The sequence below is a fragment of the Nansenia antarctica genome (assembly GCF_963989245.1).
Source record: "Nansenia antarctica genome assembly, chromosome: 3".
Lineage (NCBI taxonomy): Eukaryota > Metazoa > Chordata > Actinopteri > Argentiniformes > Microstomatidae > Nansenia > Nansenia antarctica.
The window spans coordinates 13,376,261-13,394,727 of record NC_137688.1 but is presented as its reverse complement, the minus strand read 5'-3'; the positions used below and the strand labels follow the sequence as shown (position 1 = coordinate 13,394,727).

The 18,467-nt window shown below is 44.9% G+C and overlaps 1 protein-coding gene across 1 annotated transcript; it reads left to right on the top strand.

Annotated features, from left to right (window-relative positions):
- Positions 1-2,205: 2,205 nt before the first annotated feature.
- hdx (highly divergent homeobox) lies at positions 2,206-9,780 on the top strand. The gene is made up of 10 exons (XM_080526943.1): positions 2,206-2,497; positions 3,369-3,515; positions 3,742-4,953; positions 6,228-6,281; positions 6,440-6,586; positions 7,476-7,677; positions 7,968-8,047; positions 8,208-8,309; positions 9,058-9,180; positions 9,341-9,780. The coding sequence occupies exons 1-10, from the start codon at positions 2,432-2,434 to the stop codon at positions 9,611-9,613; spliced, it is 2,406 nt and encodes an 801-aa protein (XP_080383069.1). The 5' UTR covers positions 2,206-2,431; the 3' UTR covers positions 9,614-9,780.
- Positions 9,781-18,467: the final 8,687 nt, after the last annotated feature.

Genomic DNA, 18,467 nt, shown 5'->3' with positions numbered 1-18,467 from the left:
CAACACTTATCGCTGAGATATAATATTGGCATGTTTGTTTTTTAGACAACCAGCCTAAGGCTACGGTCAGGGAACTGCCACCTTGGAGAGCTTGGAGGGAGGCTTGGTCTCACAGAGGGACTGCTGACTTAACTGTCTCACATTTACATTAGACTATCATTTGAATGCAGGGGAGTATTCCATAAACCTAAAGGAAAATCCAGGCGTAAGTCTTGTGAGACTTATAAAAAAAGGTTTATGTTTTATAAATCTCACAAGACTTATTAAAAATAAGCCTGGATTTTCCCTTTAGCGACGTTGATGGAATTACCAATACATTAACAATGTTTCCCAATAATGTGGGAAAGGGCTTATAGGTTACAGGGAAATTGTAAAGAAAACTAGATAACTGTTTATTTTTTGTGTAAATTATGGAATGCATCTAGAACCAGGAAAGGGTCAGCTAGACAATCCCAGGATTGTCTATTCTTATACATTTGGCTCAGGAAAATAAATCCAACTGGTTACAGTATAGGCTACATATCCCCATGAACTGTGGAATAAAAGGCTACACTCATGTATCTCAAATTTGGATTCATATCGGAGGCATTTCTCCTATTCTGTGACCTCCCACCCACTCTCCCTCACAAAGTCAACGGTGGGCGGGACGCCGGCGCTCTGGGAATGTCACAGCCCTGATCTCGACCTCCCATTGGCTTCTGTCTGCACATACGTCACGATCATGATTAGAATTGATGATCGGACGTTTTGATTTCATTGTCTAGGTGAAGACCGGTGAAGAAATCTCCTGAATTCGAACGGTCGTTGTGATTTCACCACAAGAGAGGTACATGAAAAATAAGATTTTACGCTTCATATCATGATTTCGACGGCTTTGTCGGTGGGTGTTCATTTGAACAGGGGGGGTCATCGAGTGTGACCACTGTATGGTGGGGGAAATCAGATTTAAAGGAAAAGTTGAGTCCTGTTCATTGGGCAGTGTGATGGCCGCCTGGGCCTGGCTAGGCTCTGTCTCCGTCCTCTGTTATGAGAGGGACACCGGCGCTTCCCCGGGTTGTTTCGCGTCTGACTTGAGTCGAAAAGTTATCGCATCTATTTCCTGTGTGGACATCCATGTCTGATCCGAGCTGTTCCTACCCTTGTGGCGAACTTGGTGGATGTGCATTTTTCTTAATCAATTCCGCTTTTGCAATGTTTCCATTTTTTTTCCCCCACCGTGGCCATGCGCAGTGAGCCTGCCAATATGTCGACTAATAGTAATCCCGCAGAACGCAATTGGATGAAAACCTTATTTCTTGCTCACAACTAGCTTAGCTCACTAGTCTCGGTAACAGATCAAGCGAACTGTACTGTTTTCGTAGACAGATAGCAAAGCTAGCTAACATGTACCTAAGTCTTTCGACTGGTTTCAAATCAATACGTTCAACATTTGCCGACCAGACCAGAAGGACAACGTTATGTTATGTTACCCCCCTGCCTGCTGTTTGCTTGCGAGCTCGTTGCTATGGGCGACAGCCTTTTTTAGATTCATTTTATGTAGCAACATAATGTAGCTAGCTACAATGTTACAACCTAGCTTAACCTAACCGGCTGCGTTCGTAAATTCGCGCTGAGTGCGCCGGAGCGCACACTGCCTTCGACGTCATAAAGGGGACCACGTCATTTGATTGGACAAGAGGCATTCCATGAGTGGTGATCACATTTCCAGAGCGAGTTTACGAACGCAGCCAACGTTACATGGGGGAAATCAACGCTCTGTGTTCCAGGCAGGTCTCACAGCCGTCTGCTTGCATGAAGCCGCCCCCCAAACAACGTTCATTTGGTTCTAGATGGTTCTAAATGACCATTCTGCTTAATCTCTATTAATTTCATACACCAAAGCAACAAGCTCGGCCTAGCCCTCTGGCTGGTTGTTATAGTCAGTGCATAAAGACATTGCAGGCCTACCTGTAATCCCATGTAAGCCCTCTATATATTGGATAGTCTCATTAGTTTGGTAGGTAGGCCAATAGCACAGGAAAAAACAAGTCCATAAAATAAGACTAGCAAATCCTTTCTGACAAGACGTGCCCTAGGCTGGGTAGAATTGGACATGACACCTTGTTTTTCCACAACCTCAATTATTGTCTTACCTAGAACATGTTGGTAATGGCAGCCTCTGGGCCCCTGCCCAAGAAAAGACAAATCAGAGGGAAATACTATAGTGGGTAGATTCTTACAACACATTGTTCTCCATCTCATCTCTCTTCTCCAGACCCCCTCTGCCCCTCAGAGAGAGACACAGGCATACACACCATGCCGCCGCCCTCCTCCACACCTCCACTCTTGTGTTGAGCGTTGTGCCGTGGTGACCCCCCGTGAGCTAGCATGAGTTCCGGAGCCAGCCAGACCACAACGATTCAAGACTGAGGGGCCTCTGCTGCTGTTTACAATGGACGCTCCCTTCCCTTCCAGCGGCAGTATGGACGCGTGGCAGGAGAAACGCGGCCTGCAGACCGTGAGTACCCAGGGATGGAGACGTCTGTATTGGGGGCGCTTAGGTGGCGTAGCGGGTTAACCGCAGGGTCCCCGGTTCGATTCCGGCCAGGGACATATCCTGCATGTCATCCCTCCTCTCTCTCTCACCCATCCTTCCTGTCTAAATCTTCACTGTATCTCTCAATAAAAATAAAAAATATGAGTGAGATTGCCCCACTCAGAAAAAATAACGTGTCTATATTGGGTATAGGGATAGATCTAGAATTATCTGACTGAAAGAATGGCCAAAAACTCAATAACTAAAATAAGAGACTTCAAAAAGTACTTCATTATTTAAAAGGCAGCATAAAAGTGTGCAAAAAAATCTAAACACTGTGGCTCACCTCAAACACAGTGCAGCACCTGCTCTAAATGCAGTGCCTTACAATGAGTGACACCTGTGTTAGCCAGCCACTTAATTATCAGCCAATCGGCTCACAGGTACAATTAGACTGTTTCAGGCATGCAATTGAGAATCAATACTGGTTATGCGAGTCCTGTTGAATGACATTTCTGTAATTCCAATTTGAATTTACTTGAATACGTATACATTTAATTTCATGCTATATCCAAAATGTAATAAATTAAAATGTTAATTAAATTAACTGTCCTTGTAGGTCCACTCCTTCACATGTCATACTGACTTCACACTCCTTCATATATGTCATACTGACTTTCCTGAAGTTCTATCCCTAATAGGTAGGGCGAAACTGACTCCAGAACACTTGAAACAGAGGAACTTCATTCAAATTCATTTTTAATGAGATCCATGTCCCCAGATATTCCTTGCCGGGTGGGTGTTGAATGTTGATTGGCTAGTGTTTAATGAACCATCGACACTCTTCCCTCAGATGAACCTGCGCTCCGTGTTCACGGCCGAGCAGCAACGGGTCCTGGAGCGCTACTATGACAACGGGATGACCAACCAGAGCAAGAGCTGCTTCCAGCTCATCCTGCAGTGTGCTCAGGAAACCAAACTGGACTTTAGTGTGGTTCGGGTACGGCCGTGTCTGTCTGTCTGTCATAAAGATAACATAAGAAAGGGCCAGCACCCATTAAGTACAGTTTCAAAGAGGCTTGAATGATATTTCACACAGACTCTTCGGCCCCAGCCCCCCCCACCACCACCACCACCACCACCCCCAGTTATAACTCTATGCTCATCCTCTCATTGTAAAAGCTTTTACAAGTTGACAGAACAACGCTGTTTTCTCGTTTCTACAGACGTGGGTCGGCAACAAGAGACGTAAGCTGGCCGCCAAGGTGGACGGGAACGGGGACGTGTCCTTCATCAGCCACGGCCTACCGGGGGGCCCGCTGTCCAATCACACGCTACCCAGAGGGCCTCTGTCCAATCACGGCCTGGCGGGCGGGGCTCTGGTGGCGGGGGCCATGCTGACGGCCGAGATGGCCGCGGCTCGTAGCATCCACAGGGGCTCCCACCTCCTGCCCCCCTCCTCTTCGTTCCCCTCCTCGTCTTCCTCCTCGTCCTCGCCCTCCTCCTCCTCACCCCTGGGCAGCGGGAACGCCAACGTCAACAACAACAACAACGACGTCATCCTGACAGGGATCTACTCTCTGAACCCCGCCTCTCGCCCTCGGACCTTAGCCAAGCCCCCCCCTCCTCCGTCGTCTCACTCCGAGCCGGAGCTGCCCACCCACGCCCACCGGACCCCCCTCCTCCTCCACCCCCAGCCCCCGCAGAGCAGGAACACCTCCAGCAGCTCTTCCTCCCCCCTCCACTCCAGGCTCGTGTCCTCTCTCCAACGCATGCCCTCCTCTCTCTCCTCTCCCTCCTCCGCCCCCCCCGTCTACAGTTTGTCCAGGAGGGCAGGTTTCTCTCCTGGGGAGGCAGGGGCAGGGGGAGTGCCACGTAGCTGGGCGAGACAGTACGGTCCGGTCCAGCCTCGCCCCTGGCCCTCTCCCTCTCAGCCCCAGCCCAGGCCTCACTCCAACCCCCACCAACCTCCACCCGCCCCTCCTAGGGCCCATGTTTCCCCCCCCGACCCTAACCCTAACCCTAACCCCCAGTCTGAACAGAAGCTCTGCATCCAGCAGGTCTTCACCCTGTCGGACCGAGGGGGGGAGGGGCTAGGGCAAGGACACGCTTCTGTTAAGAGGAGCCTGGAGAGGCTGACGCCCCCCCGCCCCGCGGACATTACCGTAGGCTGCTTCTCTATCGCCATGGAGACGGGGGACGAGGAGGACGAGTGGGGGAGGGAGGAGGAGTTGGCCAACATGGCCTCCCAGGCCCACAGAGACGCCCAGAGGGGGCAGACGTCTTCCAGCCTCAGCCCGCCCCCCGGGGCCAGGGGAGGACACACGGACCCCTGCGCCGGCTCCAGACCAGAGTCGTACCCGGGCAACTCAGCACTCCGTGGCAGCTACTCACTCACAGCACTCCAGACCTCACACACAGGGGCTCCCAGCCCACAGGTAGGGTCCACGTAGAGAGGGCAGGGACCTTCAGTCAGGGGGTCCCTGCTTTTAACCAGGGATGCACCTTCAGTCAGGGTCACCGAATGTTCTGCCACCGAAATTATTTGGCTGAAAATAGCAATAAAACCAATAAATAGCAATAAAACCACATTCAATGACTGTTCGGCCATCCAGTGTGAAATGACTGAATGTTTACCGAATGCAAGATGTTTATTTTTCCGATGACGCGATCAAACAGTGCAAGCAACCCATGCTGTTCTGTGAATGAGACGAGCATTGAGTGATGACTGCCTACTGCCAAGTCACGTAATTAGAGTAAACATGTCGGCGGTTTGGCATCTGTTCTCTGAATGATAACGAGAGGCACATTTCGACATTTCGACTTCTGTTTTCGTTTTCAATGTAAAGTACCTAAAAAACCTGTAAAGTGGTGTTATAGTTAACTAGGTATTAGTGGGGATTACTCACCGAATCCATTGCATTGCAATATTTTGGCTTGACTAGCGAGTGTGTGATGTGATTTTCAACAATGTTGAAATGTATTTCCTTTTTTCAAAATAAAACTCCGAACATTTTGATTGGAGACTGACATCACAAACTTTTTGGAAAATATATGTAACATACAGTATATACTAGTATATTAATTTCAAACATAATTCTCATTTTACATTTTACATGTATAAGCATACAAGTATTAATAAAAAGCTACATTTGGTTAATTTATGCAATAGTACAAAAATTAGCGAAATAAATGAAAAACTGCCGCTACACATGAGGTATTCGGCCAAGTGTTTCCTTAAGCTCGGTTTCGGCTTCGGACAAGAATTTTCATTTCGGTGCATCCCTACTTTCAACGTATCATCATAAGCATCATCGTTGAGCTCAGTGAGGATATTAGATATCTGTACTATAACTATAACTGGCACAGTATGTCTGTTAACTATAACTAGCAGTATGTAGCTGACTGTTCCTCCTCTCGCTCTCCCTGTCTGTGTGTGTGTGTGTGTGTGTGTGTGTGTGTGTGTGTGTGTGTGTGTGTGTGTCTGTGTGTGTGTGTGTGTGTGTGTGTGTGTCTGTGTGTCTGTCTGTGTGTCTGTGTGTCTGTCTGTGTGTGTGTGTGTGTGTGTGTGTGTATGTGTATGTGTATGTGTATGTGTGTGTGTGTCTGTGTCTGTGTCTGTGTCTGTGTCTGTGTCTGTGTCTGTGTCTGTGTCTGTGTGTGTGTGTGTGTGTCTGTGTGCGTGTGTGTGTGTGTGTGTGTGTGTGTGTAGGTTCCAATCAGTCTCACGGCTCCCTGGCTCATCAGTAACTCCAGGAAGAGAACAGTAAGTCCCTCCCCACCCCGAGGTCTCCTCCTCCCTGCATGGCCCCAGCCCCTGTAGCCCTGTGAACGCTTGACCATCACACCAACATCGCCCCTCTAGGTGTCCTCTGTTGTGGTTGTCTTGACGTGGTTGTTGGTCTGTGGTGTTTGCGGTCAAAGCTGCAGGACCGGACTCAGTTCAGCGACGGGGACCTGGTGCAGCTGAAGCGATACTGGGACCGCGGGATGACCAGCCTGGGCTCCGTCTGCAGGGAGAAGATCACCGCCGCCGCCAACCAGCTCAGCGTCGACACCGAGATCGTCAAGGTAACGTCAATCAGCCCCCTCCATCTTGTCTTCTCCATCCATCCTTTCAGGCTGCATTTACGCTGCAGGTCGCAATGCCTAGGGCCGATTTAGTACCTATATCTACTTTTTTAAATGATCCATATCCGATACCTGTGCTTACACTCGTAACACTTGAAACGTCCCGCATGCGTACATGCTTTGGTTACCGAAAACCAAAGTAAACAGACAGCCAGCACTTACCATTAGGGTTGCAAAATTCCTGTAAGTTTGGGAAACTTTCCGATAATTTCCGATGTTTCCGTATTGAAGCCCATATGGAAATTATCGGAAAAGTTTCCCAAACTTACAGGAATTTTGCAACCCTACTTGCAATGGACGCAAAAGAGACAATTAGAGAAAATTATATAATCCCTTTTATATATATTATAATATAAAGCCAATGCTTTCCGAAGTATGTTTAGAGGAAATATTGCGCACATTTTAAGGCGGAGAAGAAAGAGGACTTCACTGTTGAGGTGAGTGAAACTCACGTCAAACGTCATCAAAATGCGAAGACCGTCTTATTTTCAAAGACGTGCAAATCGGAATTGAGAGTTATATGCGACCTGCCTGGTTAGATCACACTCAAAATGACACATATCCGATTCGTATCAGATTTATTTCCACATATGATTGAGGCCTGAATCGGATCTGAGAATCCGATTCAGTGTGCTCTTTTACTGCTTACACGTACATGTTACATAGCAAAAAATCGGAATTGTTTCACGGTGTAAACGCAGCCTTAATTTGTCCATCCATCCTCATTTCCTCTTTCCCTATCCTCGCACCCGTCCATCCGAAGGGTTAAATCCGAAGTCGCTCCTGTGGTGTGACTGACAGGTGTCTCGTCTCCTCTCTGATTGGCTAGACGTGGATAGGTAACCGGAGGAGGAAGTTCCGCCTGATGGGCATCGAGACCCCGCCTCCTAAGGGCGGGCCGGCTGTGTTCGCCACGGCGTCGTCTCCGGGGGGCGGGTCTCCCTCGGCAGTCAGCCCAGAAGGGGAGGGGCTTAGGACGCCCGAGCTGGGGGGCGACCTGAACGACGGGGGGTCCCTCTGTCTCTCTGAGGGTGAGGGGAGGAGGAGGCACGCACACACACACACACACACTCACTAACACACAGAAACATACACACACACACACAGACAGACACACACTCACTTACATAGACACATTTACACACACATATACACTCACTTACACACACACTCACTCACTTACACGCACGCACACACATACACACACAGACACTCTTACACACTCACTTACACACACACTCTCACACACACACACACACACACACACACACACACAGTAGCATAAACGAGTAAGGAATGACTTAGTGTTGTCTTGCTCCAGATGGCACCAGTGACTCTTACCAGAGAGAGGGAGAGGACGTGACTGAAGAGATCGCTGCTGCCCCCTTGGCTGATGACGTGGTACTGCAGGCACCACACTACACTGACATCCATGCACGTCTGCAATGTATCATTTATATCTGATAACAACACTAAATTGTTCAAACCTAAAACATTTCCAATGTTGTAAATTAATTGTGTGACTGATTATGAATCGTTTGTGATCCGTGTGTCCTGATAGAAGATAGAGATTATTGATGAAGATGAAGATGATGATGACGATGATGGCGTTGAGATCATGGCGTCAGACATGGAGCATATGCAGAACCTACTGGAGTTCAAGGTGAGAAGGGCACGACACTAGAAACACACACACACACACACACACACACACACACACACACACACCGGTACCAACGCTACTGCAGCCAAACACACACAAAGTTTGCAGAGTGCTGCTTGGCCGGTCATGCCTAGAGCTCAGTACTGACGGGTGCTTATAATCCCCTGCCCAAATTGAACCGCACGCTTCAACAAACACTGTGTGTGTGTGTGTGTGTGTGTGTGTGTGTGTGTGTGTGTGTGTGTGTGTGTGTGTGTGAGAGAGAGAGAGAGAGAGAGAGAGAGAGAGAGAGAGAGAGAGAGAGAGAGAGAGAGAGAGAGAGAGAGAGAGAGAGAGAGAGAGAGAGAGAGAGAGAGAGAGAGAGAGAGAGAGAGAGAGAGAGAGAGAGAGAGAGTGGGTGTGGGTGGATGGATGGGTGGGTTGAACTCAGTAGATAGTTGAGTAACATGCAGAATTGCTTTGCATTGTAATGAACCTGGGGAGGGGGGAGGTGTTGCATTCTCCAAACAAACCAGAAGGATGTGGAGTAAGAGGCTGACTCAGAGCTGCAGGCTTTTCCAATGAGGTGCATGCAACATGAGTTTTCCCCAGACACACAATGATATCATATCTGATCATATTCTGCTGTGTAAGTATAACGTGTGTGTGTGTGTGTGTGTGTGTGTGTGTGTGTGTGTGTGTGTGCGCGTGTGCGTGTGCGTGTGCGCGTGTGCGTGTGTGTGTGCGTGCGCGTGCGTGTGTGTTTCAGCATGAGGAGGTGCAGTTCCTTGAGAGCGAGCTAGAGAACCAAAAACAGAGATACTACGAGCTGGAGAGCTTCACCAAGAGCCTGCTCAATGCTGTGAGGAACAATGACCAAGAGAAACAGCAGGTACACACACACACACACACTTTCCCTTTTCCTCCACATGATATGACAACCTGCACCCATGTCATCCTGTGGCAGTGTGTGACCGACCTCTGATTCATGAACATTTTGTGGTGCTGGTGTGTGTGTGTGTCTGTGTGTGTCTGTGTCTGTGTCTGTGTAGGAGCTCTTGACCAGTCTACCTCAGCCTGCGGATCAGGACTGGGACATGAGTCCAGAGGAAGTAGCCCAGCCGGCTGCCATGACAACACATAAATCGTCCAATCACAACGACTCCTCATCGATCACTGCAAGCAACGACGAGACCTCATTGGTTACCTTAAATGAAGACCTCCCATCGGTCCATCTAGACGACGATGGCTCATTGGTCAGAGACCTTATAGAGTCCTCTGTATCAGAGGAGCACGGAGCAGAGACAGAGATAGGGCCAGAGTGACTCTACCGTCCGGTCCTACACATGGTCCCCCCCCCCCCCCCCACACACACACACACACACACACACATACACACATTTTCCACACTCTTGTGCCTGTGGATGGATACTACACTATGACTGTTGGGCTCACAACGCCCTTTTTCTACTGCATATCACTCCGCCTTGCTCCGGTCTAGTCCCAGAGTGAACAATAAATAAATTCTATCTAACTTACCCAGCCGGCTTGATGTCTGTGTCTGTGTGTGTGTGTGTGTGTGTGTGTATATGTGTGTTCAACTCATTGTATGTTGGTAACTGATATGATGCGTTTTTGTGTGACTATGCCAAATTGTTGTGTGCCTATCAAATAGTGCTATACTCATTGTTTAACCTTAAAGTGTGCCCACTCTCAGTAGTAAACAACATTCTTTAGGAGCGGGCACATACCATATCAAGTAACAGTGAGACCAGTTTAACTCTAAAGGACATAGGAGCCTCACTGCAGTGGTCAGCAGCAAGACAGAACAGCATGAATACAGAATAGCCATGTATGGGAACTAATGTCACTATTGTAAGTTACGAGGTAAAGCTATTTCCCTCTCTGAGAACTGTATATAAGCTGTAACAAACATCAGTACTTTGCTTGGCATCTCTATGCCACAGCCAGGCTCGGCACCAGCCATGTCGTAGCCATGCTTGAAGCTTGGACTTAACAGAGCATGCTGTCTTGGAAACATCTGTACAAGAGAATGCAACCCAGATCTGCCTAATACAATGATTACGATTCAACCTTCTCTCTGAGTCATCAATATATAATTTCCGGCCACGTGACCAAGAAAGATCTCCTTATTATCAAATGGCGTCACGAACATTATAACAAATGGCTTCTAACGAACAGGATGCTAGATTCAGCGAAACAGGTAAGGCACAATGTAATTATTTGCTTAACCTGAATTGCTGTTCTAGAACGAATCTAATTGTTTTCAAAAAGGAGATGTATTGATATTGGAAAGTACTACCGTACATTAAAATAAGTTTGAATAGAAGGCGCTGTATAGTCAAAAACGGTGTGACTGGTCAAAACACTGAGAGTTAGGATTTATTGAGATTCTGAACTTTGTAAGGAACAAAGCAGAAGTCTATTGTGTATTAAGTTAGGGACAAGACCTTAAATACGTGATTGAAAGCACAGCACTTTGAGGAAAACTAAGTTTGAAAAGATTTGGCCATAAATATTTAAAATACTCTAAGAGAAGTTTCAATCAACATAATTGATTACTAAAACCGCATGTCTATTAACATCATGGGAAGCATACATGTATGGCATGCAGAATGTTATCATTAAGAATGAAATGAATAACAACCATATTTCTGAACCAAGCTTCACAACAGGGCGAGAGTGTTAAAACTCTGACCCTAGGCTATTAATAGAACGGAGACTGCTCCTGTAACCAAACACACACACACACACACACACACACACACATAGAGCTACAACATACAACAAATAGACAAATGTGTCTCATATTGAAATGATCATGCAAATCTGTGTTGATTCAGCAGACATATAACATTTTGATTGATTTAGTGAACAGAGAAATACACATTAAGACTCTAAGACTGTGAAACATCAAAGAAGGACATTTCTGATGAAGAAAACACAATTCAGCAAGAAAGACCTGGAATGTATTCTGACAATGCCTGTCGATTCTATTTCCTGACAGAATCAAGGAAATCAAGAGACATTGAGCGAAGGACTCAGAGACCGAGATGCTGTTTAAGATCTGGTCTATATTAACCATTGCAGAAGTGGGGAAAGAATGTTGCAGATGCTGAAGGAAGCTATTGCCGGATGAAACAAGAGAAATGAGACAAACTAATGACATTTCAATGTGACAAACAATGGAAATGTTAATTCTTATGATTTAAGACAGAGACATGATGATGACAAGAGAGACTTACACATACTTTTATGTAGTCGTAATTGTTCAATTGTACTGACGCACGCAACTAACAGTGTCATCAGCAGTAAACAGCTGAATTCAACATACAAATTCGTATACTCTTAAGAGAGAACAAACACTTGCAAGTTTGCAATACCATGCACACACTACTCATGGCACGAACTTACAAACTTTCTTCTAGGAATTCTAAGGGACGGGAACAACAGTCCAGATAACCCAATTAACAAACTTATGCTTAACATCTGTATTTTTGTTTCCAACTGTTTCTGAGCAGGTTAATTCCACAATCCATTGATGGAGAGCCTAAGATTTTATAGACTTGAGTCAAGAAAAGGAGGGGTGTAGTGTAATGATAATGCTTAAATTGTCTTAAGTTAATAAAACCTATTAACGCTGTGAACAGAGGCAAGAACACGTGCAAGACTGATGACCATCAAAGAATCAAATAGCACTCCTTGTTACCAGAAACACAAGGCCGTTCCTTTGATTGAAGATCTACTTCCAGACATTGTTATATTGACATATAATGTACTTTGTATGATGGAACCGATGCCTAATGTATTTCTGATGTGGTCATTGACTTTATTAAGAACACCACATGTTTTTCAATAGAAATAATTTACCAGTCAAATTAATCTTACATCATGGGGAAAAAAAAGAGTGAGCTGATATGATGCGTTTTTGTGTGACTATGCCAAATTGTTGTGTGCCTATCAAATAGTGCTATACTCATTGTTTAACCTTAAAGTGTGCCCACTCTCAGTAGTAAACAACATTCTTTAGGAGCGGGCACATACCATATCAAGTAACAGTGAGACCAGTTTAACTCTAAAGGACATAGGAGCCTCACTGCAGTGGTCAGCAGCAAGACAGAACAGCATGAATACAGAATAGCCATGTATGGGAACTAATGTCACTATTGTAAGTTACGAGGTAAAGCTATTTCCCTCTCTGAGAACTGTATATAAGCTGTAACAAACATCAGTACTTTGCTTGGCATCTCTATGCCACAGCCAGGCTCGGCACCAGCCATGTCGTAGCCATGCTTGAAGCTTGGACTTAACAGAGCATGCTGTCTTGGAAACATCTGTACAAGAGAATGCAACCCAGATCTGCCTAATACAATGATTACGATTCAACCTTCTCTCTGAGTCATCAATATATAATTTCCGGCCACGTGACCAAGAAAGATCTCCTTATTATCAAATGGCGTCACGAACATTATAACAGTAACGACCAGTCTCCGTCGGCTGCAGCTAGTTCAATATGCTGCTGCTCGACTACTCACCGGTACCAAGAAGCTTGACCACATAACCCCAATCCTGGCTTCACTCCACTGGCTCCCTGTCCGCTTCCATATCGATTTTAGATTACTTTTGATTGTTTTTAAAGCACTTAACGGGCAGGCACCCCCATACTTGGCTGACCTATTGCGCCACCATACCCCATCCAGAGCCCTTAGGTCAGCTGACCAACTGCTGCTGGAGGTCCCTAGGACCAGACTCAAAACAAGAGGGGATAGAGCCTTCTCTAAAGCAGCCCCTAGGCTCTGGAATAGTCTCCCCCTCCACGTCAGATCCGCCCAGAGCATTGAGGCTTTTAAAAAATTAGCTAAAACAATAATTTTCTCCCTGACCTTTGACCTGAGGTGAGCCTGCCTCCCGTCACTGCACTTTTCGTTGGGCGGCTGTTTATCTATTGTTTTTAGTGTATTTTATCTGTTTTCTCTTTTACTAGTGTTTTCTGTTAAGCACTTTGGGCGGCTGTTTATCGTTGTAAAATGTGCTATATAAATAAACATGACTTATTTACTTACTAATATTATATATTATATATAAAGTAGAAATAGCAATACGAGCCTGAATAACAATAACAATTACCACTAATGATGATTTCACATGGCGTCACTGCCAGACAGTAGATTTTGACCAATCAATAAATAGCCAACAAATAACCTTGGATGGTGCAGATGCATAACACATGCATATCTTATTACATATGGGAGCAAAACTATTTGAAACACTCAAACGATCTAAATTGACGCTTTATTGTGATTAAACATCATTTTAGATTTTGTAAAAACATGACGTGTCATTTTAGAATATTGGCAAAAAAAAGAAAAATTTAAGTTTTTCTTATTTTTCATTAGAACTGCAGGGATATGCTGGACGGTGTTGTCGTGTCAACGGAAGCAACATTTCCTCGACCTTTATAACGCAATAATTACATTCTAGAATAGTTTTGCGTCACTAGCCTTGATTTAACGCTCAACTTTTCAATTGATTCATCAGCATTTATTTATTCTTCTAGTATTTATCCACAAAGAAACAATGGAGAGACAATACATGAGTAAAAATATGGAGCTATGGAGAGGTGACAGACTCTGGTATGGTACTGACTGAAAAGGACCAAAAAATCTCCTCTCTCCGCAAGCTCCTTGACAACCACCAGCCAAACATCCAGCAGAGAAACATCAGGGCCCTGGAGAATAAGTGGACTAAGGAGAGAGAAGGTTTAGAGAGTGGAAGGAGAGATGCCATTGAGAGATGCCATCGATGTCATTCTCTCTCTTCAGCTTAAAGTCGAGTCCCTTGAGAAGGAGGCAAGCAGAAAGGAGACATGGGTGGAGAGGAGTGAAATGAAGAACAGGAAATGGAGAGACATAGAGGTGAGGGAAATGTTCCGGACTTCCGGCTCAAAGAGAAGGACAAACAAATTAACCATCTCCTTCAGACCACGGAGAGGTCTAAGACCAAACTGGAAAAGATGGTCAAAGCCCTGACGGACCTCCAGGGCCTCTGTGCCTCACAGGAGAAGAAGTGGAGAGAGGAGAGGGAGGAGATAGAGAGATTGGTCAGAGAAGCAGAGCAGATGAAGATGGAGGGAAAAAAGAGAAGGCCACCCTACAACAAACATACAGTCTCTACAGACCCAGCTGGACGAGCTGTCCAAGGGCCAGAAGGACATCCAAACCCTCTACGCTGCTCAGCAGGAAGACTGGAGAAAGGAAATAGAAGGTTTTGAGAATAAAGCTATGACCGAGGGTAAAGAGGATAGAGAGATCAGCGCTGTCTGCCAAACACTCCTCCATTCTGCTTACTCTGAAGTGGAGGAAATGGCCGCTCTTAATGTCCGCCATCAGGTCCTCTTACAGAAGTGGAGGAAGATGAGGAGGGAGATGGAGGGGAGGATGAAAACGGTCGAGGAGATGTGTCTGACCAAGGACAAACAGTTAGAGATCTATCATCTTTGCCTCTCAGGGGGGGCTGTGCCGTGCTACTACTAGCATTGCTAGTGCTAACAGTAACGTTAGCTTCTTCGGTGCTAACGGGAGCCTCACTTGTTTTTAGAAATGTTTCGAACGAACCTCTAAGCGAGGCCCTGAAGCCTTCCTTTCTTTTATTTTTATTTATTTTTTCAGCACCCGATTAACATTTTCTTCCTCGGTCTCGTTCCCTCTGCATTTTGTACGTTGCACTAAGCAGTCACTATGCACAACAAGTGTCAACGCGCGCCCAAAATTCACGTTTCACGTAAGGTGTCATAGGGGGAAATTACTCTTTTTTTTATATAAGGACTGTTGCTAAGAATCTCCCTGTCCTCACAGTCTATACAGGTATGCTAGATTTTAGATATATGATTGACTATGATTATCACATGTGTGAACATTTAGAAATGTATTAAAGGCAAAAATAATAATATGTTCCCTTGCCTGGCGCTTTGGAGGGCCTCGCCAGCCAGGATACCAAACATTTTTTAAAATATATATATATATATAATTATTCGTATTTTTTTGCCTGCCTCACGCGAGGCCCTCCAAAGCGCGAGGCCCTGTGCCACCGCCCCAGCTAGCCCCCCCTTAAAGCGGCCCTGCATATACATACCTCTCAACGCTCCCGTTTATAGTATCCGACAGGTATAGAAACACTGGCCACTGATGTATGTAGCCACTACGCGTCTGACTGTCTATCGCAGGCAACCCATGGCAGTTTAAAGCACACAGAACGACACAGAAGCCATTAAAAAGGTTTCTTTTGAAAGTCTCACCCTGCCTCTGATCCTGATGTTGTAGCAGCAGCGTAGCCTTAAGGGGTGACAAGCCAGTCTAGGGGTAAACCACTCGCAGACTCGAAAATTAAAGTGAAAGTTATTGTGTCAAGTGTCAACAATATCTGGTTTTCGGGTTTTTTCACAACAAGCAATTCAAGTACCCACTCGATATAATAAAGAACAGTTTCACGATCACTAAATACTTTGTAGATTGGATTCACTATTCTCGTTTGCTGTAGGCTACTGCTATGGGAGACATTAGCTACTTCGTTACTTGTTGTTCAAAAGCAAAGGTTTTGTTTGATCATCTAATTATGTGTAGTTATGTTGTAATGGAACGGTTTCCATGTATTATTTGAGTCCTTCTTCTGCCACTAGGAGGCATAGTTGTTTTATCTTTAGAGTCTTTCGCCTAGGCCATCTAACGTGGTGTTTTGTTTAATGCTGCTTCTTGCTCCGCACTTCCTGGTTTCCATGACTACAAGTAAACTACAGTAGAGAAACAAAAAACAGTTACCAAAACTGAGTATTTACTAGCTAAGATTGGTGCAACCGAAATTAGTAAACAACTAGTTTGAAACTAGCTAGTAACAACTAGGGGTTTAGTAACGACTAAATCCACCCATCCAGTGTGACCAAGGACCCCAATTGAAATAAGCCAGTGGCTTTCTTGGGTTTTTATCCTGTTAGTTGACCTTGTATGTAATATGTACTTTCATGTACCTACTTCTGCAAATCTTCTAATAAAGTTTTCAATCAATCAATCAATCAAAACCAAAAGTAGCCCAATCTGGCAACCCTGCTTGCTACGTTCTTGCAGCTCGCGTGAACACAGGTTCTTCCATCAGCGCTCGCCTGCCGCTTCGACTGCAGACTCAAGTTAACGCGCGTGCAGAAAGATGCCGCGAAACTCATGTCCGGTAGCTTTCTTTCAAGGAATTTCAAAAAGAAAAGTCCCGTAAAACAATTGTTATTTCTCGCCGTGAGAAATAGAGGTGCGGCGTGAGAGCGTGAGAACTGGTTGAAATGCGTGAGTCTCACGGCCAATGCGTGAAGACTTGGCAGCTCTAGATCTTCTATATAGACATGATGGAGCTGATACAGCTGCTGAAGCTGAAGGGATGTGAGCGTGAAAAGGAGAGAGAGAGTATGAGAGGTCAGCTCAGCATGATGACCATAGAGCTGGAGAAAGCAAAAAAAAAAAAAAGTACAGTACAGGCACTTCAATTAATAAATGGACATAATTTCATTGAAAACAGGTCAAAAGGAGTTGATCATCATGTTATGAAGTCTGAAGTTGTTGTCATTGTGTGGTTTTGTATTTGTATATCATATCGCTCAGAGAGGATTCTTGACATTCATCAAGAGAAAGGACCAGGACAGACCAGACAAGAAAGTGAATGACAGAAAAGACAGAGGGAAGAAAAAGGAGTCCTCCTAAGGATGATCGTTATCCCTCTTTTTTTATATTTTCAAACCCTCTCCACCATCCCCTTTCCCCCTTCCTCTTTAGGAACTTTTTATGACCACATTTGAATTATCCATAAAGCCTTATTATGGCATTCTCTGCCAATGGATTGAGAGATAAATAAACATTTGATTATCTCCTAAACACCATGAGTGAAGTACTATGTTTATAATACACCCACTCACTCATTGTTAACTGTTCTAGTTCAGTGAAACAATATAAGATATAATGAAACAATTAATACATCACAATTATTGCAAGTAGGCAAATCATTTCTTAGGCCTATTTCATATTTGTAATTCATCACCACTAGGGAATATTGGGAAGTGCAATGTGCCTCCACTCTCCCTTCAGGTTGAGACACCTGTGGCAGTATAATTTAGCTCATTTACATAATCAGCCAGTGTTTTGTGAAACATTACAATCTGAATTCATCTCGATATGTTGCGCAGACGTCCAGTGGTAAATGGATTCTTGTTGGAGATTTGTCATGGTCCCAAACTAAAATGTTGATAGACTTGTTACCATTGTAGTGATTTCTACATGTTACATGATTGCAGCCAGCATCCCTAAATGTTTGTTCCAGCTAAAACAAATGAAAAGGATGACCCAGGCCCCACCACGGCTGTCCAGAAGTTAAACTCATGTTCACTCTTGTTACCATGGTTCTGTTTCAAACAGTTTTTAAGTTTTTTATTTTGGTACAGGTAGCCATGCATTTGCCCCTGTCTTGCTCTCCTGGACAGCTTCAGACTGTTGCTGGCAACGGTGCTTGATGGCTTTCTTCAGGATTACAAATATGAGCTATCAAAATCCCATTGGAGATAAAATGTTACTGAATCCAAGAAGAGAATCTGAGAATCCAGAGAATTAAACTGTAAACTGTCAAAAGTAAATTAAAAAAATAAAATAAAATAAAAAACTTTAAAATGTAAAATTTAGAGGTTAGGATTGCCCACCCCCACTGTGTAGGCCTATAGAGACACATTGGGACATATCTTTGTCCTTACACTAATCAACTAGGCATTGTCAATGTGCTTAACACCCTAGATGCTTATGTCTAGGTTACACCAACACAATGTGTGTCTTTGTGTGCTTTGCTTTGTGTTAAACGAATGAATGAAACGTGTGCTTGTTTACAGCACACACACAGAGTGTGACAATGAATCGGTTTACTGACAGCAACACGATGGATCATCTTAACAAGCCTGTGTAGGCGTTTATAGTGCCAGTGCCACTGCTTTTCGTGAGTTTAGAATTAGGTTCTATCTCCGTCTAGGGTAGTTCAGAGATATTGAGCGTCAAAGTTTTGACATTCCATTATGTTTTGTGAGATGGAACCTTTGTATTTTATGAATTACTAACTAAAAAATGTCAACATTTTAAAAATAAC

Coding starts and splice junctions, on each gene's coding strand:
- hdx (XM_080526943.1), top strand. CDS start 2,432: ATGGACGCTCCCTTCCCTTCCAGCGGCAGTATGGACGCGTGGCAGGAG. Junction 4,954..6,227: donor CAGGGGCTCCCAGCCCACAG/GTAGGGTCCACG, acceptor GTGTGTGTGTAG/GTTCCAATCAGTCTCACGGC. Junction 8,048..8,207: donor CCCCCTTGGCTGATGACGTG/GTACTGCAGGCA, acceptor GTGTCCTGATAG/AAGATAGAGATTATTGATGA.